The sequence below is a fragment of the Seriola dumerili genome, unplaced genomic scaffold (genome assembly GCF_002260705.1).
Source record: "Seriola dumerili isolate Sdu_G_001 unplaced genomic scaffold, Sdu_1.0 BDQW01000011.1, whole genome shotgun sequence".
Classification (NCBI taxonomy): domain Eukaryota; kingdom Metazoa; phylum Chordata; class Actinopteri; order Carangiformes; family Carangidae; genus Seriola; species Seriola dumerili.
In genome coordinates, this window is record NW_019174266.1 from 5428177 (window position 1) to 5455998 (window position 27822).

General features: G+C 41.8%; 1 protein-coding gene across 1 annotated transcript in view; it reads left to right on the forward strand.

The window, feature by feature from the left end:
• The window catches only part of neo1 (neogenin 1), a 160132-nt gene that overhangs the window by 86651 nt on the left and 45659 nt on the right, over positions 1-27822 (forward strand). Inside the window, 3 exon segments of the mRNA XM_022748600.1 lie at positions 7287-7423; positions 18683-18837; positions 18958-19078. Coding sequence (XP_022604321.1) covers positions 7287-7423; positions 18683-18837; positions 18958-19078 — 413 coding nt within the window.

Here is a 27822-nt window from a genome sequence, read left to right on the forward strand (position 1 = left end):
TTTCTCCCACATACTGGCCCTGATGACGCTCATGAAAAGGACAGTCATCTTTTGTTCTTGGGAGTATCACTCTATCACCTAATAGAATTCCCCAGCAGTCAATAAAATGGATGAATTATGCATGTCGGCCAGCAACAGGGAATTGACAGAGCATGTAAATCAACCCTCCTCCAAAGCCTTCAAGCCATCCGTCTCCTCTGCTCCTTGTCTTCTCGCCTTCATTTAAATATGATTGTGTATATTGCATTTACTTGTGTATGAAGGGAGAAGCATGGTCTGGGAAATTTGTTTGCAATTGGACTATTATTGTACTGCAGTGTAACCCTCTCACACATATGTCTTGGATACACACACACACACACACACACCACCTTATTCACTTTGTTGGCGAAAGAGGGGAAAATGAATTCACACATTTACACACATATACTGTATATAAATTCATAGGCAGACTTCATGGGAAGAGTTCATTTCAGTGAGCCACCACGGGAGCCCAAGGAAACACGATGGAAATTAAAAATGGCTTTTTACCCTGTTGTCCATTCCATAGTACATGACCGAGGGTTTAAATGAAACTGCTAGTTTTACCTCAGAAAACTGAATATCATCAAACCTAATGCTGAATAAACAACGCAAAACAACAAAACCAGCACAGCGTTTTAAAATCCCACCCTCTCCTTTTTTCTTCCCAGCTTGATATTCCTTCAGTGTACACTCTTTAATGATCAGTCTTGGTGATTATGTCCTAATGTCCAATTAAAAAAGAAGATGCATAGATAAAAGAAGAGTAATGATCTTTGCTGTTAGTATGAAGTTGTAAGCCTTATGATTTCATCCCTAGTTGATTTGGCAATACCTTTCGGTTACTGCTGGGAGCATCAAGTGTGTTTTAATGCTGGTAATGCAGATCCCAGAGCTGTGCTTGCAATGACACATCTATCAACCGCTGGCGACAGCAGGCAATTCCAGTTATAAGTTGTATCAAAAATGGGGTTAGATGTCATGAAATTCTTTCTTTATATATCGCCGTGATTCATTGTTTAATTGCCGATTCACAACAGAAATTTTGCAGTAGGAACTCAAACAACCAGCACTTAATATATAATGGTTTGAAGATTTCTATAGCTCTGACGATGCTGCGTGCACTCACAGAATAACTGATCCTACTTATCTTGAAAATGCAGCATGGCTGTGCAAATGCCATTTAAATTTTCATCGAAGCTAGCAGTCCCTCAGATGCAGTCTTCCATAATTGTTTTGTGTGAAGTCATAAAGTGACACTCAGAACTTTAACCTACTTAATTTCCTACATCCTTTTGAGTGCAATTACATCGTTTACACCCACAGCCCACAACCCACCAACTGATGTCATTGATTTTTTTTAATTCCCAGTTTCTGTTTTCAGACCAATTTTAAGACGTTCTGTATCACCCTGCTTTTTTCATGTTGCTTTTAAACAGTTCAGCACTGAACAGCCACTGCAATAAAAACTATGAGTAGTGCAACTTAACCTTTCAGCCTCTCAGAGAAGCCTGTCAGAAATAAAAACCTATAAGTGTTAATGGCCTATGATTTTCACTTGCTCCTTTCTTCGGAGTAACTATTAATGAGGTTAACGGCAAATGGTCCGCCTCGTGCTGAACTCTGACTCATCCTGCAGCGGCGAATGATGGAGTTCTTAGCTGGAGTTTCAGATGTCATCGGAAAGCATCGATTTAGACGACGAAAACCACAGAACGCAATTGCTTCTGCCAAGCTTACTTTTAAGGAGGGAGGAGAGAGAGAGAGAGAGAGAATCATAGTTTGTGTCATTTAAGTGGCAGAATGTGAGTATGGTGGTAAACTCCCTGGCACCTGTCCAATCTAGTGCAGTCTAGTGCTACAGCTCTGCCTCGCTATTATAATGTTCAGTTTTTGTTTAAACTTTCAGAAAGGCGTCATTGCCCCCACCACCCTCCCACCCACCCACCCACCCAGTACACAATCGCTGCTACCTACAACAAAGAGTTAAGATCCATGTGAGTACGAGCAGAAACTTCAACTGTTCTGCTGCATATTTCCCTCATTCAGAGAGGTTGGCACGTACACCAGATATCCAGCACATTCTTTCTGATACATAGGAGGCCAGTGAGGTTAGAGTTCTGCTTAGGAACTCAAATTTCTTCAACACTGGTAAAATGATAGATGGCAGCAGCAGTGGGTTAAGGTAATGGAGTAGTTTTGCTGGCATGTGTTTCCGAGAAAACAAGACAAGCAACATGGTTTTCTGGCAGTGGAGCATGAGAAAGTCTCCTTTTATGGATAGTCCCTCAGTCTCCAGCAGATCTCACTGGCTCTCCTCAAAGCATGTTTCCTGTCATATCGTCTATTTTTATTTATTTTTTATTTTTATTTTCAAGTAGGAATTGGGGATAAGAGGAATATATTGGCTAGTGGCCATTGTTAATCTGCTGTCAGCTGCAGTTTTTGTTTGTTCTAAAAAACTAAGTACCAAGAAATTCTACTTATTGTATTTAAAACTTTGCAGCATCATTAGTTGAGCTTGAACTGATAATATGGGGCTTTATTCACTGAGCTGATCCTGGACCTGCACATTGTCCCTCACAGCAAACAAATCACCTACAACGTTTTGCTGTGGCTCTTCACCAGACATTATGTCCTATTTAAAGGTTTTATAATTCGGTGGAGTACTGCGGTTCTGTAGATGTGACACAGCACGGGGCGTACTGGGTTAATGTGGCTTCAAGCGACCCAGAGGGCCCACCAGAGCCGTCTTATATAAAGTATCTTATGTAAGGTATGTGCTGCTCGCTTTATTGTAATATGCACTAATCAAACGATCGGTTTATTCTCGGGGGAAAAAAGCATATAAAGTCAGGTATGCAAGAGTTGTTTTTGTTCCCGGGTCTTGCAGCTCTCCATTATGAGCCAGAGGAAAACAAAAATGTTTTCATGGCTGAGTCACTTAAGAAGCCCCAGCCTATGTTGTTGGCACCAGGTTGTTTCTCACATTAATCTATATTTGTTTACTTATTTCTTTATTTCCTGGCTTCTTTCTTCTCTCCTTTGTCTCGCACATTTGTTTCCCCTTATACCCCAGCAGCTCATATCTGAACAGGGGTAGGTAAAGAAAAAAAAAAAAGAAAAGTTGTGTTTTGGAAGCGGGACAAATCATTCCAATCCGCCGTCTGCCCTCTGTGGCTCTAAAATGAAATCCCAGTACTCTCTGCACACCTTGAACACGATTCAAATTCATGGAACTGTTATGATTATGTTCTGGTCAAAAGGGGGAAGTTCAATTTGCGTTCACTTTAAACCACAACACCTGGAACAGCGCAGTAGTTAGCATTCATGGTGCATGACGGCGCGGGGAGAGATGGGTTGAGATGGTGGACAGGTTGGTAGATACACAGAGAGGGGAGGGAAAAAAAAGGAGGGGGGGGGTGAGGGTGGAGAAATAAATATTGTCTGAACAAAGAAAAATAAGAGGAAAGAGAGGCCAAGAAAAGTTTAGATGTTGCCACTCCACCCATTAATAATGAATGCCCTCTTTTTTTTGTTGTTGTTGTGACAGTTGTGATTCCACCTGCCTCCCCCTTGTGCTGCAGCTAGCACGACCCGTGCGCCAACCACTGTCACAGCACAACTGATTGCTCTGTGACAGCGTATTGCACAGCCCACAGTTCTTCAGTTCTCCAGTGATATGTAGCTTCCCTTCGCCCAGGTGTACCGACCTTGCCACTCGTCTGTGTTACGGAAGGCTGAGTCACCACTCACACATACCAAATGTGCCCCCCCCCCCCGCCACTGCCTTCAAAGCTGAGTGGCAGAGCAGGGGACAAATTGTGTCCGAGACCTCTGCATGTTGACAGGACATTGTCGACACCTTTTCTGGACGAGCGTGGCACTAGAGAGGAGCTGAAGGAGGATGTTGCTGTTCTGAACAACATTTTGAAACTGATAAATGATGTTTTCAGGTGTTATGAGAAGGAAATCTAGACCAATATAACGATATAACATTATATGTCATATTTGCAGCGACAGACAATACGGAGAGTGGCGCTCTTTGGAAGTGGAATCAGTAAAAACATTGACACTGGAGCTGTTTATAAAGAGCAAGGCCAATTAGCACCATTGCACCTGGTCTGCGTGACTCTGTAATCTTCCAGTCGCTTGTGCTGTATGTGTGTATGCATGTGTGCCTCTGCTGTTTCGTAACAAGATGAAAAGTGACGGTGAAAATAGGGAGCTAATTTAACAGCTCTTTGTAGGTGAAGACACATAATGCACTTTTAATTAGCAGCATCTCCCACTAAGGGCCTGCAGCATCGTGTACAGGATGTCATATTCTTACAGCAGGCACCTCGTCTTAATTTAAATGACCACAAGTGGAGAGAGTCCCCTCACTAAAGTGCGAGGTGTCTTCGAACCAATTTACTTTGTCTCCCTCCCTCATGGTCTATAAACAGTAACACAGTCCTTCTTCAATAGAGCACTTAAGCTGCTGCACTCAGAGCTAAGATTGACTTGCTGTGGACAGAAAGTGAAATTGCCTGATGGTTTGATATGTGCTGTAAGTTCCTATTTCCAGTACAAGAGGAAGCTGTCAGTGCCCTTTAAGATGCATGTGGTGCTAAAGGCCAAAGAATCTGAATAGTTGTCCTGGTGAGACTAACTGCAGGAGGAAGCCTCCCGCCAGTATCAGCCATACTGTCTAATGTACACAGGGAATAATCAATGTACAGCAAGATCTTTGGCATTTTCAGTGGTTCTGTGTTACGTTCTGCAGTTTCAGAATCAAAAGAAAAAGACTCTGCAGCCTTCTTTATGCTACCCTTCTTTTTTCACCCAGGAATCCTCTGTGTGATTCTTTATTACACAATCCCGTGCTGTCAGAAAGGACCCAGTGTTCTGTTAAATACACTGACTGATATTGAGACCTGGGGTTAAACTGTCTTACAGTCTGAATGGGTTAATATGACTCTTAATCTGACTTCATAACACCGCCCCTGGCCTGCATTTAACAACAGGTGTCACACTGCTCAGGTTTGTTAAAAATGGTTTTGGCACTGGTTCACTATAATTACAGGTTTGCCGTTATTAGTGCAGAATTGATATAGTATTACTACAGCATAGAAATTGGTGGCAACTTTGCACCATCTCCAACAAATGCTCTTAATCTAGATAATCATAATCATTAAAATTTATGAAGCTTATAATAGAAGTGCAGTTAGAAAGATGGGTCATGTGTTTACAATGACAACCATGCATTAGCCTGTCACAGCAGCCTGGTAAATTATTGTACACCAAACTCAGCTTTTTGTGTGAGATTTTTTAATAGGGACAGTTCCAGCCCATTACCATTGGTGTAAAAGAGGATCCCTATAAAAAAAAGCACATCTGTAACTGCATTTAAGCTGTCCATTTTCCAATTTTCCATTTTCAGGCACTAAAGTCCTGCTCTGTTACAGGACAGGGAGTCTAGGTAACCTAAAACTGCAACTGTTGTAACTGTTAAATGGTTATAGCTGGCGCTCAAGTTAATAGTCTAGTTTATCCTTACAGCATGAGTGAAACAGTGATGTCATTTTGGTGACAGCAGGTCGAGTGCCACTCGAACGCTCCACTCCAGCACAGACAGACAGACAGGCAGATGGTCTCAAAGGCCAGCGCTGCCAAAACCCAGAGCTAGTGAGGGAGAGAGAGAGGGAGAGAGAGAGAGAGAGAGAAAGCAGCTCATGTGGAAGCTCTAGCTAGTCAGCAGTTTGTTTAAAACTAAATCAGCCTGCAGCACAGGGTTGTTTTCCTCAGTGCACTCTATACCTCGGCATGTATTCTCACTCCTCTGTGCAAAAACCATTATGCACTGATCTTGCTTTCCTCAGCTGCATCTCGCTTTGCAGCGGCCCTCTTTGGATTTTTATCCTCTCCAGCCGACCCGCTGCTCCTACTTTTCTCCCCGCCTCTCTGTTTCTCTTTGTGAATGCAGAGTTCTCTCTTTAAGCTATTGATTTCTGTTTTCTTTCCTCTCAGCCTCATCGTACTCCAAATGCTCCACTGGCTGTTGAATCAAGCCAGAGCTTGGCCACAGTCTGCTTCCCCCTGGGCCTACTGGGAAAATCAAAGTTGGGACTGTTTAAATGGTGGAGGGTCACTGGTTCAGAGAGAGGCTGTCCAAATAGATATGTGGTGATCAAGATGGGGTGTGAATGCTGTAGATTGATAAATATTTATGATTGCTCCGTCTGAAATACTTGCTGAAAAGCATGACCTGGTTGTCCTATCTTCTGCCGCTCTGTGTTGCAGTGTGTAGATTATTATGCATTTTACACAAGTTAAAGCACAACACCTGAGTGAATAGAACTTATGAGAAAAGGAAAACACTGTGTGAAAACCGGTTGTTGGTGCTTATGATAAAGGAGATGTAGCTTTGGGTATTGCTCCTGACGATACTGGATGACGAGAAACAGAAGTTCTTGATGTCAGATTCGCTCCTGCTTGATGTTAGATCGCTGTATTGTTATTCTTTAGCTGCATGTCACTGCAGTTAATTAAGAGCTGATGAAAGAAAATGAAAACATTTGTTAAGTCAACGTAACAACTGCGGTAATGACACTGTACACGATACGCGTCCCAGCTGCAGCTTCAATAAGACCAGCACTCTCATGTATAATCAAAGCTGATTCGTACTGAATAAAACATTATGGCATCTGTCCATATGTACATGTAACTTACACAATGATTAATGTTTTTTATTCTTTAAAAAAGCATTGACTCTCCAAATCCAGACTGTTAATGAATCATGACTGTGAGAAGAATTGCAAATGGCATTCTTTTCAGGGCAGCTGACTTGGCTTTTAGTATGTTTTATTTATTCAGAGAGTTGGTAAGAGGTGACAGAGCAAAGACGAGATGTGGAGTCAACCTCAGGTCAGTAGGGGAACGTGGAGCTCCAGAAGCTACAACCTTTAGCATGCCGTCATCTGAAGAAGCGGGAGGGGAGTGTGCATCATGGAAATGGGCTGTAATGACGTTTTACATATTTAACAAGCCTGGTTGAAAAATTGAGGCTTAAGTTCAGTTTTATCAAGATGCTGCTACGGGGCCAGCAGCCTGAGGGCTCCTGCATGTGATGCTGACAGTGTTACATGTAGCAAAAGCCCCAAATAAAAGGTAATTAGTACTGTCGATTAAAGAGAAACCAGAGGGAAAGATTTGTTCATAGTCAAATCTAACTAATTTTCTTTTCTACTTTTCCCACCACTGTGTTTCTTTTCTGAATGCAGCGAGGGTCGAGTGGAGGTTCTGGGAGGAGGCAGTCTCCAGATCTCCAATCTCACAGAGGAGGATGCCGGCGTCTACACCTGCATGGCGGACAATTCTAACGCCACCATTGAAGCTCAGGCCCAACTCACAGTACAAGGTACCCTCATCAACCCACATCGCCTGCTTTCTGTTGTAGGACCAGAGGTACAAACTAGGCTATGTTGTTTTGTGATCAGTTTACAGGGGCACAAAATCATGACTGTGCCAGCAGTTCAAAAACTATGTGTGTTTGTGTGTATAAATAAATACTCTCAGACCATCCTTCTATCACTTAAAGCAGGTTATGTTTGGCATTTAGCTTACTGAATGCCCTGAGGGCCGACATCCCAGACCTGAAAAAGAGCAAGTGACGATTTAGTTTGAAATTAAATGAGCGAGGTGAATTTTCTTACATGGAGATTATGTTTTGAAACTCACTGTGGCTGTGATAACAGGCAGCCATATTGAGATGTGCTGCACACCATGAAAAGGGAACATACAAGCTGTGTTCTTGGTGAGCAGTGTATTCAGCACTTAAAGTACGCAGCACATGGAGCATCTGTTTATATCTGCTGTTTCGCATAACTCAACCCCACACAGGAAGAACAAAAAGATTTAAGATTCACGTATCCCTGGCACGACAAAAATATAGACAAACAATAGAATTAGAAGATGCTGAAAGAGTAGCTGGCAGTAGATACCAGACGACATATTGAGGACGCACATGATAGCACACTAGTGTGACAGAGACAGTATAGTGTGTTTTCCTAGTTGCGTGTCCAAATTCATTTAATCAGACTAATCGCGCTTGTTTTTTAATATTAAGTGAATATTAGTCACAATATGTTTTACATTACAGCAACACCACACATTCTGGTTTCTATGTCTGTAATCCAGTTGTCTGTAATTATAACTGTCTATGATTTAAAACAACAAATGATTGGCAGTTTATGGACTCATTCCTCATCTATTAGTAGGTCAATTCTGTTAGGAAACTAGGCTGCCGATGCTGTAGTATTTATCACAAAAAAAATTCAGCGCTAATGAGCAAATTTGAATTTTAGACATATTGGAATTTGAGACATAATTTTTGTATTAATTATCACACTTTCACATGAAAAAGCTGCTAAATCCCGAATGAATTTTCACTAATCTTCACTTTCAAAGTCCCACTTTGACAGTAGGAACCTAATTTGTTTAAGACTTGTCTGTAATAAAATCCATAAATAAGCTCAGCACTTGTGTCAGAGTGCAAAATCCAGAGCAAGTAAAGCATAACAAAAAATCTTAAACCCAACTACAATATGAATATATGATGTGACCACAGAAATCAATACATATCTAACGAATTTGTGGACTGTTAAGGTAATTACGTTGCATCGTATTGTTGATTTTTCATTATTTTGGGAAGGAAAATTACTTTACAAATGATCTGCCATCATTTGAGAAAACTGTGAAACAGCAAATTTAAGTATAGTGATTCAGTAGAGTGACTTTACAGCTTTACCTGTGGTTGAAATTCAAAGGAAATTTAAAACTTTTTTTTTTAACCCAACCAATAAATCCAAAAACTGCACGCTATCAGTGAGACAGTAGTTAAAGTTCTAGTATATTTATAGAAGTGCATGTTAATATACAAATGTATCTGCCCATTTTTCAGTCACTTTCTCAAATACTAATGATCCCTTTGAGTGATTAATCAATCAATAAATAGTGTTACTGATTTAAGTGAAGTCATTGCATTCGATATTTAATATATTATACACACACAGACACACAAAGTCCGTGAGAAAAATACACATGGGCACAGATGTCTCATGTGTATTTGTATGCTTTTCCCAGGTGAAGCAAGTCAACAGGATTCGGTGTGAAATAACTTTAGAATGGGGAAACACCCTGAGGCTCATTCTCAGGTTCATTGCATTTCACACACACCCACATCATGCTATGACTCCATACTTCTCTTCCCAAATCCCTTCATCTCTTCATCACCCCTCCACCACCCTTTCATCATTTCCCCGTCGCTCACTGTGATTAAAGGAGACAGTAATGGAAAATCGGATCAGGTCACAGGAGGACATCCGACTTCATTCGTTTTCAGTCTTCAAGTCTGTTCGCTGAGTTCTCTCTGAAATCCTCCGTGTCTCTGACCTGACCCCTGCCAGCCTCCCCCTCCGATGTGACGAGACTGCACAGGATTGATCAGCACTCCTGAGATATTGTTGAAAGACATCAGTCATTGTAACACAACAAAATAGTTTAATTAGTTCCCATGCTGTAGACTCACAGGCCTAATTGCATTTGATTCATCCAGATTTATGAAGAAACCAGATTGGGGCATTGATTTGCTCCCTTGACAACAGAAGTGACACTTGAAAGGTCAAAGGATTCCCCCAAGATGTAGTTACGCTTGCGAAAGACACTCATACAAATCAATGTGGTATGAATCTATACAAAACATTGTATATGACACGCTCCTTCCAAAACACCTTAGGGCATCTTTTGCTGCAGTAACAAGGAGAAATTGTGAGTTTATGGTCAGTAGCTTTTCATAAACACTGGATGGTTTTCTGCTTAGGATACGGTGCAGAGAGCCAGGCAGGGATTTGATGTGGTAAAACACTGTTAGGTTTCGCCTGGAGATAGCTTGGGGGTTTGTGATGCAGCTGGTGCTTATCTGTGGAAGGAGAGATGCATGGGGGCTGCAGCAGGTGTGTGCACATACACACAAACAGCACAGCCATGCATACAAAATGATGCCACACCAGGTCAATTATGCACTCACTCTATACACCTGTATGCATTCAATAAACAAATGCGTGTATTAATTTGTGCGTGATTTTCAGATTCAAATATTATTCAAACACAGTTGAATTAATCCTCCTTGGATTTAGTAATTAGTGCTTATTTTCAATCAGTGATCTTATACAAACTACTGTATCTTATTCCTCTGTGCCATAGAGCTTTATTGTTGTCCCAAAACTATTGGAAAGACATAATTGAGGCACAATGTTGAACAGGATGACATGTTTTATTTTATTTTTTGTTTTATAATGAACTGTAAGGCACTGTAATCTATTGAGTCTTGCTAACATACATCTTCCTGCTGCAGTTCATACTCACTGCTGCACCAAAACTATGGCTGACAACAATCCCCAAGCAAATTAACTATTTACTCCTGTTCAAGTAATGTTTGCAGGAAACTGTGTTTCAAGGTACCTTAGCAGTGAAGTCAACTAATGAGGACCTTATACCACTTACTAAGGGAGAGATGTACACTGCTCTGAGCCCTGAGAATTTACACTGACCATGTACCTGCTGCACGTTCAGAGCGGAGCACCAGCAAGTCTAGACAGGAAAGTGACGTTGTTATCTCTTTCAGGAAAGTAAGATTTCACCAGGGCAGAGCTTGGTAGCAAACAACAACACATTGACTCTACTCTACGCTGCCAAATCAGTTAAAGGAGCTATTGCTACATAGCCAATGTTAGCATTAACAGGTGTTTACTTACCAGTCCAGAATAAATATTGTAAGTTCAGCTTTAACCCTCTTGTTTTGATTCTATTTATATCGCTTCTATTCTTGTAGTAAAGTTAGCACGCTAACCAGCTAGCCCCAGCCCGGTCAGACTTTCCAGTACAGAGTCACCGTAGGTTCCAGTCTGCCCAGAAGAAGTAGCGCTTCTCAGAGGGCATTTTATAACCTCTCGTCTTTTAAATGCAATAGATATCTAAAAGCAGTGTGTTTATTATATATAATCAAAGTGCCAGTGACATAAAGAGGTTTAGAAGTCTGTACACACATGGAAAACCTGTTCTTCGAAGGAGTTATACCGCAAGGTTTCTTCACATTTGTCTGCTTGGTCATCGAACAAAGTACCTGTTCAATCTTGGCCATTGGGTTTTGTTTTAAAGGGTCTTGATGAATTCATGGGGTCTGGAAATTTCCATCGCGCACTCCAGCAGAACTTCAGGTAGTTTTGAAGCATGTCAGGCTCTAAACATCAGTGTTTACAGTGATGCTTGGCTCACCCATCCACTAACATCTACAGTACTGGGCCCTGCACAGGCAAACAGTTGTGTGCTGACACACTTGTATGTGTTTGTTTGATTACTGTATATTTGTGTGTGTGTGTGTGTGTGTGTGTGTGTGTGTGTGTGTTCTGTTCAGTGTGACTTTGCTGCGATATCTCACCCTCTATTAGAGCTGGCAAGAGGAAAAATGGAGCCAGAGGAGACAGCAGCTTTTGATTATGGTCTTGCGTGACTGGGGCACCACCCAGACCTGAACTCTGTATGTGTGTGTTTGCAAGACAGAAATAGTTTCTCCACAAACATATATGTTTCCAGTTTTATAGGGCTCCGAGTTAGTGACCCTCTTTTATCATGGCCTCATGCTATCATGCCATCAACTTAATTGTTCGTTCCATGTGCTGCGCTCCCATGCAGGAAATCCCTGCCCCCTGTAAAAGTTTGATGTCTTGCCTATTGGCTGGGGATTGGCTCTAGATTTATAACCGCAGACAGCAGGAGGGTTTTACCTTGTTATAGCAATGGGCAAAAATAGAAACATCAAAAAAACTGTAGTTATGCTCAATTTCAGCTTGCACTTCCACCTTTTTCTTTACTCTTTTGTAGCAAATGGTTTGAAAAAATAAGCCACTGATTGTATATCAAATCTACAAATCTAAATCTTTGGGCAGCTCACGTTGTTTCATCAGGCTAGAGAAAACAAAAGAAAACAAAAACCAGCATGTGCAGCCTGAATGAACATATCAGTAGAAAATCCTGTAGAGGGATCTTTTCTTAAACTGTGCTGAAAGTATTTTTGCGAGCTAGTGACAGGAATAGTTTGCTGGAAATGAAGCATGGAAGAATTGCGGCCTTTGTAAAATCTAGTGGATATTTTAGTCTGTTTTTACTCCGACACACCATCTTCCTGCCTGCCCTCCAGTGTCACAGTGATATTCTGGCTGAAATAACATGAAACTTTCCATTCAGCTTTTAAAGCAACACTAACCTGATAAGGAGCAACACCCACAGTCACACACCTTTTCCTTTTCTTTTCTTTCATAGGGGGTTAATCTTAACCAGTATGACAAGAGGTGTGTGGAGTAGTCCTTGTCTGACTCCTGTCTACGGCTTCTCTTGTGTCTGTATTCATCTGTGGGGAATCAACAGCCTGCTATTTATTTCAGATAGAGCCACATCTGCATGACATCAGGAACATGCGAAAACTGTGTATGTCTCTGTTTCGTTAGTGTTTCGTTTTGCGAGTCCGCCCTACGCTGCTACTTCTGCTGTGGGGAAGCCGGTCCAGTTTGGCGCAGCTCATCGGGTGGCAGCAGCTTCTGAACGGCATCACTCAGCCCATCTAACTGTAAAATTGAGATTACCACTTCTGTGGTCCTTAGAGGGGAGGGCATGTGCAAACACACAGCCAGTCATTCACAGCCACATTGCTACTTGTGTTACTCCTCAGGAAATTATGATTCTGGCAGTTGGTTTTTGACTTCCGGTTTGGTTTAATTAACACTTTCATGGTCTAGAAGATCTTTATGGGAAAAGTTACATCCATATGTACCTTCACGTAAAAACGCATTTTCCTCTTTTCGTTTACAGTAACTGAAGTCTATAAATCTAAACTATTACTGATGAGTATTCAAGACAAATGAAACATGCCTCCACTCGAGGATCGCTGAAGTTAACCCACCAAAACCTCATCGCTGTGGCAATAATTATGTTTACAGGAAACATGACATCCAGTGACTGATGCACCAAATTCTCAGGGATTCTCTGATGATAACTGACTGATTAATAGTATATTTTAAAGCACAATATAAAGTATAGAACGCAAGTGAATGATTAAATTAGCTGTGTTTTCTTTGTTTGCCGTGTTTTCAAGTACAACAATGTTGTTTTAGAAAGTTGTTCATGCTCTAAAATGAAGGCACCGTCGCCTTGACCTCCTCTATATGCCGTAGCCAAACCGTGACGCCGGCTTTGTTTCAGCATTTCATGGACAATCTCAGGCCTCTGCATCAACTCAATTCTAGTAATTTTAGAAACATCAGAGGAAGTCCACAAAAGCATCCCAAAGATTGAACTCCCTCTTTATGAGTCTGCCTGTAACAGGACATTATTCTCTACTCAATGACTTGGAAAGGAAGCACAGAGCATCTTTCTTGTTTGTTTTGGCCGGGATTAAGAGTAAAGCTGTTATCTTTGCATGAGCAGGATGGGTAATTAGTGCAGTCCGAGCTCCACTTGCCCTCAGAGTAAACCCTGACTGCCCAAGAGCTATTGTTTAACTTTATGAAGCTAACTGGACTCTGGCCAAGCTTGCAAAGTAGTAACATGTCTTTCATATTTGGATCCTCGAGCTTCAACAATCATACATTAGGCCTTAATAGATGACTGCTGTCGCCTGAATGTTGGGGAGTAATAAGCTGTTTATTTCACTCACACCAGTTAATCGGAAATACGCCGACCGCAACAGCTTCTTTCTTCAGGTTTTTGATTTTGATATTTCACCTTTTTTTCTTTTTTTTTAATTTTCAATAGATGGAGGTTGGCCTTTCCCCCCTCAGTATGTCTCTATTCAGTTCACTCCTGGCTGCCAGTGGAGCTTTAAGTCAAGTAATCTGCCCAGAATCCCTTTAGGAATCCTATGAGGTTTTGTTTTAACAAGCTCACAGTGAGACACACACATGACCTTTTTGTGGCCCTCTTTTAACAGTTCACTGGAGTCAGTGTAAGTCTGCATTAAAGCTTCTTTTACTAAGCCACGGGCTAAAGAGATAAAACCAGCCCCAAAGAACTGGCATCGGAGTTCTTTCAGCTATTCTCCCTCCTTTATATTTGTCCTGATGTTTTCTTTTTTTTTTCTCCCGTCTTTTATGTATCTGCACTTCCTCTGTTGTTTTTCTGTCTCTGTTGGATTTCTATTTCATTAGAGAGTGGTATTTATGTTCAAACACAAGTCAGTCCATTTAGAGACATTCCAGCTGGTGGAGTTGAGCATCTCTGTGTCTGTGGACTGTAGGGAAACATGGACTTGGCATCTTGTGACATTATCCATATGTTTATGAAGTAACATATTTATTTCCTGGATCTTTTGTCATGTACTGGATCCAGTAAATCCAAATTTGTGTGAAGGCTGCAGTCGGGCATTACAGCAGCTAAAGCACTGCAGAGTGTGACGGGCTTAGACACCTGCCAATCAAGCAAATACACCCCAATCACACCCTCTACACCCCTTTAAAGGTGCCATGTGGAATGTTAATATTTTTATTATACAGCCTACAAAAACAGTTTTACTTCCATTTAGCAGTTAAGAATTTAAATGATTATTTTGGTCTGACAGACTTTTTGAATGTTTTCTTACTTCATAATATCTTACACATGAAGTTATTTGCAAAGCTTTTTTTTGTTGTTGAAACCTGAATTCCCTTTGTTTGCACATTGGTATCTTTTCCAGTGCATTATTGACATTTCTGCCACCTGAAGTCAGCAGAAATGATCAAAACATTACGTAACTGCACGACTAGTAGTCGGAGACATCACTGGCTTCTATTATGTGCAGGTAATGACCCACTTATTTTTGAAAAAGAAGTTGGATGTTTTCATAGTGACTTCAGTGCTGTTTGAGTTGACTGACAGCTGGCATCTAGTAACACTTACAAGGCTCTTCCCCTCTGGCTACAAAATTCAGCCGCAGTGGTTTCCTCTTTCTCCCAACATGCATTAACCTCATGTGTTGACATATGAAGAACTGCCTGCCATCACAGTGTACATGCGTCTACGCAGCACTTTCAAAGAAGGCTTGTTTTTCTACTGATGAAATTTTCTTAGCTTTAAATTTGAGTTCTCTGTCGCCACATTAGTTGCCAAAAATTCTTCTCTGCATCCTTTTTCTAAATGTGACTAAGTTCACCTTTGCATATGCATGGTTCATGCTGCAAACAGCCAATTAAGGAAGGTCATCGGGCATGTTGTTGCACAGAGAGAGACACCCCCCCCCCACACACACACACACACACACACACACACACACACACACACACACACACACACACACACACCCTAACACACATGTCACCCTCTGTTGAGTCCTGATAGCTTCCACCTTCCCCCCTCCTCACCCCCCTCAAGCTTTATTGGTACATTTAGGCGTTTCTACTCATTGCTCAGTCCAATAGGTTCCAAATGTCTGAACTCCATTTAGAGAAAATGGTGCATGTCTGCTCAGTTGGAGAGAGGAAGGGGGGAGGCAGAAGATGGAGAGATAGACAGGGAGTTATAGGAAGATTAAGAGTCAGGGGGGAAAAAAATGGGAGACTGAGTGGTGAAACAGAGAGAGAGAGCGTGAGAGAGATAAAGAGAGCCACAGGGGTACCAGTCACCATCAAAACCTGTCACAAGCAAACCTCACCAGGGGGCTCTGCACACACACACACACACACACACACACACACACACACACACACACAGTATATATACATATACACAGATACAGATACTGTCAGACACTGCAATGTGATGCAGAATCTGATGCAAATGCAGTGAGTGTGCACAGATTGAGACAGCATGGACTTAAAAAAAAAAACATATGTTCGCATACATAAGCAGTCACTTATATACACACACACTCATGTTATGCAAACAAAAACCAACCATACACATATGGCCGGCAGGGAAGGAAGCAAACAGTTATGTACAACATATAGCACCGGTAATAATGGAATGAGACAACTATCCAGATACGTTTTGAGATTATTCACATTCACATGTGGCCCAGCCACACACACACACACACACACACACACACACACACACACACACACACACACACACACACACACACAGACTCACTGGTGTCTTGATGGCGTGTTCCTGACACACCAAAGTAAACCAAGGATTCCACCTGCCTCTGCTACACAGCTACTAGAGGCAAATATCCAAGGGACACCACACTGTGAAACACATTATTCACAGCTCACACTTCCCCCTGCAGGGAACACGAGTACACACACACATAGATACACACGGACACATATATATACAAACACACAGACACACACAGAGCTGGGTTTAAGCTGTTTTGACAATCATACAGTGATCCAGTCTACAAGCATCACCATCCTCATTTCCATCCGTGGCTCAGTCGTCAATATTCGCCGGTGTAGCTCACAGAAATGTCTCGACACTCATTAAGCAATGTGAGGAAAGTATTCTTTTGCACTACTCAGGTGTTATGTCTTTGACCTTTTCTGTTGCATTGTGTGGTTGGAAAACTGGAATTTGGAAGCCACAGGAGAAAGCAAGATGCTGTACAGTGGGCTTTTGTTTGAATTACTGTTTTTGTTTGTAAGTTTTTTTATTGTATTTCATTTTTATTTTGTAGCATCAAATCTGAAGGGGAACTCCACCCGGGTATATTAAACTGTTAAATGTGTTTGGTTGTTTAAGTTTAGCGATTTGTATTTTCTAATTTAAATGCTCAAATTTGTCATTAAAAGGTTGAGCCCATAGACTTGGCCTTCTGTTGACTGCCCTGCTAGCTATATGTCTACGTCCATGGGCTCAACTTTGTTTATGACTTGCAACCCCAAATTAAAGTACTGGTCTCTATTAACCACCACCACCAGCTAAAAGCATTCGCTCAGCATACAATGTTGAAATCGTTTATTTCATTTCACACAAGTTATTTACAGTTATGCATGATCACAACTGCGACTGCTGTCTGTTCAAGCTGTTTGCACACACTGATAATTCCCCATAATTATCCTGTTTATGTGATTAGCCAGAGGAAGATGTGGAAAATTTCTCTTATGAAATTGTAACTAAAAACACAGGATAATCATAATCCCAATATATTACATTTCTCAATTAAAACTACAACTGTTAAAAGGTTTAAAAGCACCGCTTGAAGGGACACACACGTTACCCCTGGGGTTTTTCACTGAAGATACCGAGGGAGCATCTTGTGGGAGTGGCTTTGTGTTGTCTCCCTGTGTGCTTCCTTTCCCGAGTTCCCGCCTCTCCTCCCTCCTTTTCTCCATGTGCTCTGTATCGGGTATGAAAATACCAAACAGATGGAGAAAGTGCATTTCAAGGTCAGGAAAATACAAACGCATCATTGAGACCAATGTGTCCTGTAACTGCACTGCTTCTTGGTGTAATGAGGCTATTACTGTTTGAGAAATGTGTATACAGTGGATTGTTCCTTTCACAAATTTAATTACAATCATCTATAATTCGGGAGTCTTAATTCTCTTGCTGTTTTTAACTACACATCCCAACAGGATGAAGGCTAATCCGTGAACTAGAAATGTCATGTTAAAACAAATTAGCCACAGCTACATCAGGCACACGAGGAGGACTTGACCTCACAACTTGTAAACTCTGCTGAATAAAACCAGAAAAGGACCTTATCCGCTCACTGCTTCTAATATCCAATCAGCTCATGTGAATAGCCACAAAATAGATGCTAATAACTAGCTATCACAGAGCCCAGGAGGCTGATGGCGAAGCTTGACACACAGCGACACACTAACAATACAGTCATTTAAACTGTGGTCAGCGAGGTCGCTGCTTATCAGAGAAAGCACAGAGGCAGCAAAGGCACTTGTTCACAGAGACACCCACACACTGTACATACACACATGGAGTCTGTCTCGCTCTCTCTCACTCTCTCTCTCCCCCCACAACACGTACAGTCCAATTATAGAGAGAGGAAGAGGCCTGGGCCCTGTGCTCCCAGTGACCTTGTTCCAGGACAGATTGATGAGGCGCTGTATCACCGCAGCAGATCAAATAACTCCTTTCTGGCCCTCATTACCAGGACGAGGGGAGATCTGCAAGTGCCTGGCTTTGCTAGTGTAGCATGCTAACGCACTGTACTGCGACGAAAACGGCTGTTATTTTTCACCAATTTCCTGAATAAGAAAGAACGGAGATTATTGAACGTTTTTTTTTTTGTTTTTTTTTTTATCAAATAGTCCAAGTGTTGCCATCTGCCGAACAGGTCAGAGCTGTGTGAAGGGTGGTTGTTGGATGATACTGTTTGTTGTTCTTTCCACCCTCCCTTAACTGGCAATTTGGCAGTTGAAGAGATATGGAATCATTTGGTCTCGTTCATTTCCTGGCAGAGACCAGAGCTCTGGTTTTTTGAAGTGCCTGGTTAGTTTTGACAAATTGGTTACTGAATATCTTACGGAAAAAAATTATTCCTACACATTTTTTTTCCCAATCATCTCTTATTTGCTGCTTTGCTTTAACTGTTCAGTCAATTCCCCCAAACTATAAATGCAATATCATTTTTTTTTTTTTTTTGAAACTTCCCTGACTCCTCTTTCTCATCTGTATTCCACAGTTCCTCCGCAGTTTGTCAAGCGGCCAGCCAACATTTATGCCCACGAGTCCATGGACATCGTTTTTGAATGTGAGGTTTCAGGGTCGCCAGCTCCCACTGTCAAATGGGTCAAGAATGGAGATGCTGTCATCCCCAGTGACTACTTCAAAATAATTGTAAGTTCATCTGGCACTGAAGTTTGTATCTTTCTACATTTTCTGCACTGAAGACATTGTACAAATATAAACTTCTGTTTTTCCCTTTCTTTTCTATTTTTCCTCCTTCCTGTTCTGTAGAAGGAGCACAACCTGCAGGTTCTGGGTCTGGTCAAGTCAGATGAGGGTTTCTACCAGTGCCTTGCAGAGAACGATGCCGGCAACATCCAGTCCAGCGCCCAGCTCATCATCTTGGATCACGGTACGCCACTCACCAGGACCACACAGTAGTGTGCAAATCAGATGTCTTACCTAACCAGATAAAATCTTTTTTTCTTTTTTTTTTTTTACATGAGAAGATGCAGTGATTAAATAATCAATGTCAGGAACTACTCAGAAATGAACCATGTCTGATCAGTTTTGCTCAGGGAGACAAACATTTGGAAAAGCAAGGATCAGTTCACAGCCATTTGAATATCTACCACATTCTTAACACAGCAGCTGCACCTCTTATGAATCCCAGTCACGGGAGCTGGAGTTGTCAACTGCTGATAAAATAATCCTTGTTTTATCCATGTTAAATTGCCAAAATGCTTAAATGTTACAATCAAGTCCAATAGTAGATGCAGTACCTGCAGCTCAGAAAATCCCAGTATCTGGTTTGGGCTCTTTAGACAGAGTAATAAAAGATTTGCTCGAAGAAGAGGAATAAATCTCTGCAGAAATACTGTTTCAACAAAGGCTTGTAAAACCCAAGCTAGCTTTGTAAAAGGGTGGGTCCTCTGCTCACTGTATAGTTTGCTTTATTTGTAAACACCTCGATGGATTCTAGAGGCTGAGCACATCTGTGAAGGTGTGAGGGAGAGAATGTGTAGTGAACAGTGAAATGAAACCACTGGGACCTTGTTAAACCAGAGGTGACTCAAAGGGAACAGAAGTATATGTGGGGCAAACGATGCTTGGTTTGTGCACAGTCCATTCCACATCTAGTGTTACAGAAATGTTGCGAGGACTTTCGGTTGCATGACACAATGTGCCTGCCTGTGCTTTGATGCGGCATCCTCAGCAGTGCAAAGGCCTCCTTTCAGCAGGGAGCGTCACCTAAACAAGAGCCCATATGCTGGTAAAGCGAAGAGCGCCTGGGTAGCTGCAGCACAGTCTCTCTTGTTGTACAATTCCCTTTAAAGCCGAAAGAGGTTTGAATGCTAATTCCCAGAGTGGAGCTGCTGAGTGCAGAGAACAACAAAAGCAGACACCAAGAATAGTGGTTAGAAGCAGCAAAACTAAGTGCCTGAAAATAGAAGCAAATGTGAAAAGCCCAGTACTTGGGGTAGTTTGTTTTCATTTCCTCTGACCATTAAGAGAAAACGTAATATAACTTTCAATTGTATACTTATTATAATCATAGAATAACCCACGGGCTAGTATAAAAAAAAAAACCTCCACAAAACAAGAAAACAACAAGAAGTAAAAGGTGAAAAAAGAGGCACAATTTCACTGAAAAGCATAATGTGAATAAAATAACAAGGTGGAAAATGGAGGAAGAATAAAACAGCGAGGGGAATGAAGGCAGAACTTAATACAGCAGAAATCAGTGGTTTTTTGTGTCTATTATTAAAATCACAATCCCTACTTCAGTGTTGACTCAGACTCTCCCAATTTGCTGAGGAAGATGGCAAAATTTAATCAAGCGTCAACTCCCCCTCACTTGAAGCAGGTGGCTAATGGATTAGCATAGCGGTGTCCAACTGGTGGCCCCCCAGCTGTGTCATCCCCTCTGACTGGAGGACATTAAGTCAGAAATAATGATGACCTGCAGCTCATTGTGTATTTGTGTTTGACACCATTGATGAGGGTTTTGCCACTTTACATGGCCCCAAGTCTTCTCTTTTTGTGTATGTGTGTGTGTGTGTGTGTGTGAGTTGAAGATAAATGGGATGAATTACTCAGACAGCTGCCCTTGCACACGCAGTTTGCCCTAAGCGGGGCTTTGAAGAAATTAATCTCTGTTAAATCCATAAATATCACACAGAATCTTTTTTCTTTCTTACTTTTCTGAGTGTGTGCATCTGTCTTGGTCACAGTAATGCTAATCCAAACACACTTACCAGCAGAAAGTTTTCCATTTTCCTGTTTATTCATCAGTTTATTATCCAGCCTCCAATCTTGAGGCTCAGATGGTGTCTTGAGAAAATAACTGAAGTCGCGGTGACACTGCTTATTCTTCCTGTACATTATTGACGTTTTTATGCTTATATAGACACATCCACTACAGCACTCTCCACAAATGCTCGCTTCGCTGTGTCAAGGTAATTTCCCCTCTCAAAGGTGCAATTTGTGACTACAAATGGTGAATCAATGAAAACATGTTTGAAATCAGCTAATTTTCTACGGCTATTTGTGCTTTGTGGCTACGGCTCTGTGATGTGAGGTTGAAATGAATCTCTGAGATCTAGTAGGGTAGTATCTCTCTGCTTACCGTCTCTATTCTTCTCTCGTCCCTCCTGTGCTGCTGAGTGCGGACGCACACAACTCTACAGCCATCTGTCTGTCTCACCACTTCCTCTCACTTTCTCTCCCCTTGTCTTTCACAGCCACCTGCTCTCTGTGATAATCCAACACACTGGGCTTTGTGTTAATTGTGCTGACCTGAATATTCCCCCTATAAGGCTATACACACACCCCCCCCACCCTCACAGCTGGGCATCTTTGTCCACTTCACAAACACTCCTTCTGCTCTTTGCTCCCCCCTGTGTGGTTTACCTCGGTCAGGTATCCCGCTCACATGTGCCAGGCTCGAATCATCCTGAAACGGAGCCAGGGAGAAACACATTGTCTGTCTGTCGGCTGCCTTGCAGTCTGGGGAAGATAAGCGTGGGACTTGACACAGGGATAAAGTTGTCTTCACCCAACAGGGAAATCAATGGGGTTGAACTGCTTCTAAACACCCAGCGGCTCCCTAATATTCATTAGTGGTCATAATCTTTGCATCCTGACACTTCCAGCTGCAGTTAAATGAGGCTCCGCTCACCATTCCCTCTTGTAGGTGTTTGGAAAAGGGTCAGCTGTTAGCATGTTTACAGTATTTTAGCACTTATTAACAGTGATATCTGCTCTGTATCAATACACCCGGCTTTGAACTCTTGTAGTTGACAGTGGGTTAGTGTATGTTGCAAAGTGTGTAAATAAAAGGTTTGCCAAACTTCATCTTGATTGAGCCGTTTTAAAGCCTTGAAAGCTGAAAGGTTGAGAGGGTTTTTGGCGGAGTGGAGGTCAAAAATAGGACCTCAGATTGCAGTCTCGAGCAATTTTCCTGGACATTCCACAGTCATGTGCAATATGGGTCAACTAGTTGCAAACAGATGTGGGTAAATAGGCGCACAAATGCCAAAAGAGGACCTCAAGGGGACCTAATTATGCAGTGCAATGCAGGCCAAGTAAGTGCCTCTTAATGTCCCTTGTAAAGCTGCCACATTCGGGACTTCTCGTTGTCTTCTGTACATTTGTGTAGTTGTGCTAGTTGTGCTCGCGTTTCTGTTGTGAGTCATCACGTGTTGTCAGAGAGAGAGAGAGAGAGAGAGAGAGAGAGAGAGAGAGAGAGAGAGGAAAGCGACAACTAATTTCGGTTTGGCTTCTCCTGACAAAAGCTAAACAGATTCTCACAAATGATTAACTGCGCTACACGAGTGAGACAGTGATACACTAGTTGGAATCAATAAGATGACCGCTCTAATCAGGAAATGTCCTCATTAACAAGTTTAATTCAACATTTGCTGGGGTTTTATCACACTCCCAGCAGACTGGCCCATCCTTTCCGCACTAAACTATAAATACAATCACTAATGGCTGTCATGATGATTCCCCGCTGGCAGTTTTGAGCCGTGCTGTCCATCTGATTGTCACAATGACGGTGAGGGGAGGTTAGTCAGCTGCGGAGGACATGTTATTTTAGGAGTTTTTGTCACATGTCACCTATACACATTGTGCAGCAACAATTTGTGGACTTTTCCAGGCACATGATTATGTGAACTGTTTATGCATGAAACAGTAGTAGGCGGCAATTACAGCTTGGAGAGGAAATGGGTCACGTTTTTCAACTTTGAAGTTGTACACGCCTAGACAAAGCACTTGTTTATATGATTGTCATCTTCCCATATACTCTACAAAGACTGAGGTTTTGTTTGAAGTTTGATAAGGTGGCGCACTAAAATGTATATCCAAGTTTTATTGTGCGGCTGCTTTTTGTGTCGTTGTGTAGCCGAAACACTTTTTATTTTTTTTTGGATAACTAACTGGCCTTGTTGCCTTCTAGAAGTGGAGAGATGCATTATATAACATTTACATTTTAGAAACCGACATTCATAAGAGAAAAGAAAAGGCACTCCACGTTTTTCAGTATTTTGTATTTTCATTTGTATAATGAAGAAGCCATGGTTGTGGATCTGTACTAGATGTCTACTCGTCGAAAATGGCAAGTTTGAGATTTAAGCACCTAAAAGCTTGATGTGAGAAATGCAGACAGATCTGCATTTAACATTGGCAGATAAAAAGAGAAGTGGATGCACTCCGCTGTGTCTATTTCTTTTTTATTTTTTTTTATTTTTATGTTTGCATAAATGTGAGAGATGCACTTCCATTTGCATGTGAATACTTTTATTCCTTCCATATGCTGTGATGGTAATACAATATGAAAACACTCCGCTGTCTGAGTCTGCCTGTCCCTCCATCTCTCCTCTCTCCTCCTCTCCTCCACTCCCACAGCTCCCATGAATAATATTTTGACATTTTGCCTCCTAGTGCCCAAGCCAAGTACTTCACTAGAGAGCCCCAAAGCTCGTTTGAACGTATAAGCTCTGAGCTCTCATGCGGCTTTAGCCACGACGACTGTTGTAAGTGAATTTCATTGACAAGAATGAAAGGGAGACATTTTACTAAATACTTAGCCAGCAGTCAGTTGGTGCTCAATGCAACATGGCTGGAGGAATTGTAGCTTCTTTCTCCTGTAGCCATTTTTTCAGGGGTTTTTTATTTTGTATGATGACAGAAGGGTGATACACTATTTCTAATGCAAATGCATTTATTCAGGCTTTTGTTAAATTCAAATCTTATACAGACGAGCAGTCCTCTTCAATCCCTCCCTCTCTTTCATCTCTTTCTCCTTCTCTTTCTGCCTTTTTTCCCTTCCTCCTCTCCCTTCATCTTCCCTCGTATCCATCCATGCTGCCATTAGTCCCCGCCCCCCCCCCTCTTAGACCTGTGGCAGCAAACAGAAGAGCCCTGTCCTCCCCTCCCATCAGCGGTACCAGACCCCCACTGAGAGATGGAGATGTCTCGTCACTGCCTGAGTGCTCACCGTGTCTCCTGGTTTTCCTCTCCCTCCATCACTCTGTGTATTTACGGGTGCAGGCGTCAGGAGTGCTGGCATGACAAAGTGACATGTGTGCTGCCCCCATTGCTGTAGCTGACAAAGTGACAGGCATGGTGAGATATATAGCGTGTCACACATACCATAATTTCATTAGTAAATCAATTAATTGCAGTAAACTTGAGCACCGGATCTGCATGTGAAATGACACAGAAACCAACAGGATGTTACTGTATCTGCAGATGACTTGGCACTGCCATAGCAACTAAAAGTAGATACAACCACTGAATCGCACTCGCTTTGATCCGGGCCAAGACAGTTATACTAGTTGTGTTACTACCAGATATTACTCCTCAGTAAGGTTACAGAAGTCAAGAAAACCCACACAAGCTTTATTTAGACGCAGCTAATTTACAACACTTGAGACCAAATGAGCGTGATGTAAATGAGCTACATCTAAATAAAATTGGCGTGGGTTTTCTTGACTTCTGTAACCTTTCTGAGGCATTTACAACAGTTAAAACCAAATGATGGGCGGCAGGCTGGTGGTTAGCGCTGTTGCCTCGCAGCAAGCAAGGTTCTGGGTACGAGCCTGCCAGCCGGTCTGAGTTTTTACAAGTTCTCCTCGTGCTTGTGTGGGTTTTTTCTCCCACAATCCAAAGACAAGCAGGTTAGGTTAACTGGCGACTCTAAATTGCCCGTAGGTATGAATGTCTTTATATGTCAGCCCTGTGATAGTCCCATGGTCAGCTGGGATCGCCTCCAGTCCCCCTGTGACCCTAAAAGGATAAGCGGTGTGGCTAATAACTGAAGTTGCACTTTGCCTGTGAAGGATCTGGCTGAGCGTTTTGTACTTTGGTAATAATAACTACATTTGTAACAATGGCTTTTAAATGAGATAAACTGAATCTAGATATATTTCTGTAAAGGCACTGAATGAACAAACAAAAATACTAAGCAACGCAAAACAAAGAAAGCAGCCAACAACTCCTGTTATTGAAAATGAATGGAAGAAGCTACATTTTAGTTGCTTGGACATAAAATATTAACCTGTAAGAAAACTACTGGCAAGAAACCAAAGACATTACAGTCTGCTGACTCTAAGCTGAATATAAATTGGCCAAAGGAAACTGCTATGGACAGACCTGGTTGCCAGAAGCAATTCTGCCCACACTGTGAACAACAGAAAGCAGAGAAATCTCCAAGCTCTTCCACCTTATGTTCAAAATGTCGTACTTAACCTTAAAAGGAGACGGTTTTTCCAAACAGAACTGATACGTGCAGCAAATTTGTAACACAAACAGACACTCAAATATTGAAACCGTACAAAAGCAGTAATTATTTCCACATGGAATATTGATACGCAAGAGAGATGGAAACACAGCAGCCTAAATCCATTGTTGTGGCTATGTGCAAATATGCAAGCAAGAGGGGTTTTACATACAAAAATATCTGTATTGTTTTCCTGTTCCTCTACAAATAAATATAGTATTTGAATTGATATTGAATTGTTAAGTAAAGAGAAAGATACAACTGTGATACTTAAAACTGTGTTGTCAGTGTGGTTCGCCGCAGCAGCAGCAGCAGCTCCAGCTGGTGTGGAAGAAAGAAAATCACTTTATTATGAATCCATGTAATATAAAATGTAACTAGATCACGATTAAACAGCAAAGGAGCTGAGCGAGTTTCAGTCAAGTTCGAGAAGACAGAGCAGTAAAAAAAAAAAAAAAAAAGTTAAAGAAAAAAAAATAAAATCCTCCAAATACGCTGGAAACACACAAACCACAGACGGGGGATCCTTCCACTACATCAGAGCACCAGCTTTATTCCCTGTTCAAATCAAGAAGTGAGAATAGGCTGCTAAAAGACCCTTCCCTCCAGCCAGACTCCACCAGCACTGAATAAAAGCTCAGGCCCACTTCAGGGAATACAGTGTGCTCCATCATCTGCTAGCAGGGTCACGGCCAGGCCAGGGGGAGCGAGCGTGTAACGTTGTGAGCATGTGAATGTGTCAGCACAGTGCAGGGCTGCGCACCATGTTTTCTGTTGGCACCGACTCCATCCTAAGTGTACCTTCAAACAGCAGGCGCCAGCAGTGTGAAAATGTGACAGTTAAACAACATGTCATGTACCGCTGGGAAGCACGTGCATGCACACATATGGTCACACTTCTTTTACTGTATGTTGATTGCCTTGGTGGGTTTTAATGAGGTCACAGGGACACAAACTAACGTGCGTTTACCGATTCATCCAACTAAATCCTCTCTCGTCGTTGGTTCAAGCCTGCATTCATCATGTCAAGGCCGCGCTCGCTTGCCTTGACTTCCTGTTCTCCTTTGCATCTACACAGGTGACTGCACATATACATTATATATATATATTAGAAGGTGGATTATTATAAAATGCCGGACAGGAATATGAAGTCCATCGCAGGGCATCCTGCAACAGTTACTACTTTCACAAACTTTTTAAATGTTCGGTCTCTGTGAGAGAGGTGTTTATTCTACTCTGTGGTCAATTTTGAGGCTGTGGTGATGTTTGTTTTCAAAATTGCAATTTCCAAAAGTCAACATTGTATTATAATGAACTTCCCGTTGATGTGGTGCAGCAGAATCAGGGATAAGAATAGAGGAAGAGGAGTCTCTTATTGGCACTAACCACGGGCTAATATGGTGCAACTGGGAGATAAAATAGCTTCAAAAACCTGTATGAATCCTTTCCATTAAAAACATCAATAAACACCAAACCTACCTGTTCTCCAGCAGCTAAATTTTATGTTCAAGTCATGCAGCTGTGGGTGCTATTATAATAAGTACCTTATCTCAACTTACAGTGTTGAGTATTATTTGCTGTTGGTGGGTTATGGTTGATTAAACAAATATGGTAATAATGTGTTTTATTTAGAAAGTTGTAATTATATTTATAAATGCATGCGATCATTAAAAAGGAATATAAAACAAATCAGGGACATTTGATGGAGAATATTAATTATATGTAAATTTGAATATATTCCACTAAATTCTGCCTCATAGCAAAATATATTGAAATTCAAATTTGGGGATAAAGCCCTGAAATGAGCACAGTGTTTCTTAACTGAAATACACACAAACAAAATCTCTTTGGCGTGCGCATACACACCATGTCAGTGATAGTGATTAGTGAATGTGTTCCTACACTGGAGGCTGTAGGAAGCTGATCAGAGGGATTGTAGCCTAAATTGATTGTGAAGAGCTGAAATCAGCCTCCACCAAATTGCTGTTTGTACGGGCGCTGATGGCAGAGTAAGTGTTTGTGTTGTGGCGCTGTCTCTCAGGGATGTGGGGCTGAGTGTGTATGTGTGTGTTTACAAGCTGAGGCTCTCATTGCCGCCTGAACTTTTCTATGGGTTGTATTTACTCAACCATGGTGAAAGGCTTTGCCTCATTTATAAATGGTCTGTCGCCTAAGTGCTAGCTGCAAAATGTTATGGATGCCTGTTTTGCTCTTGTTCTGCACAGGAAAGACAAAAAAAAAGATTAAAATAGCCCTCAGTACCTGCGTCAGAGCTGTTTTTTGAAGGTCAGTCTTGTTATCAACACCACTTTTAGGCCCTGACTGCGTACGTTTGTGTGCAAACTGCTTTTTCCTGAGAGTCCGTTTTA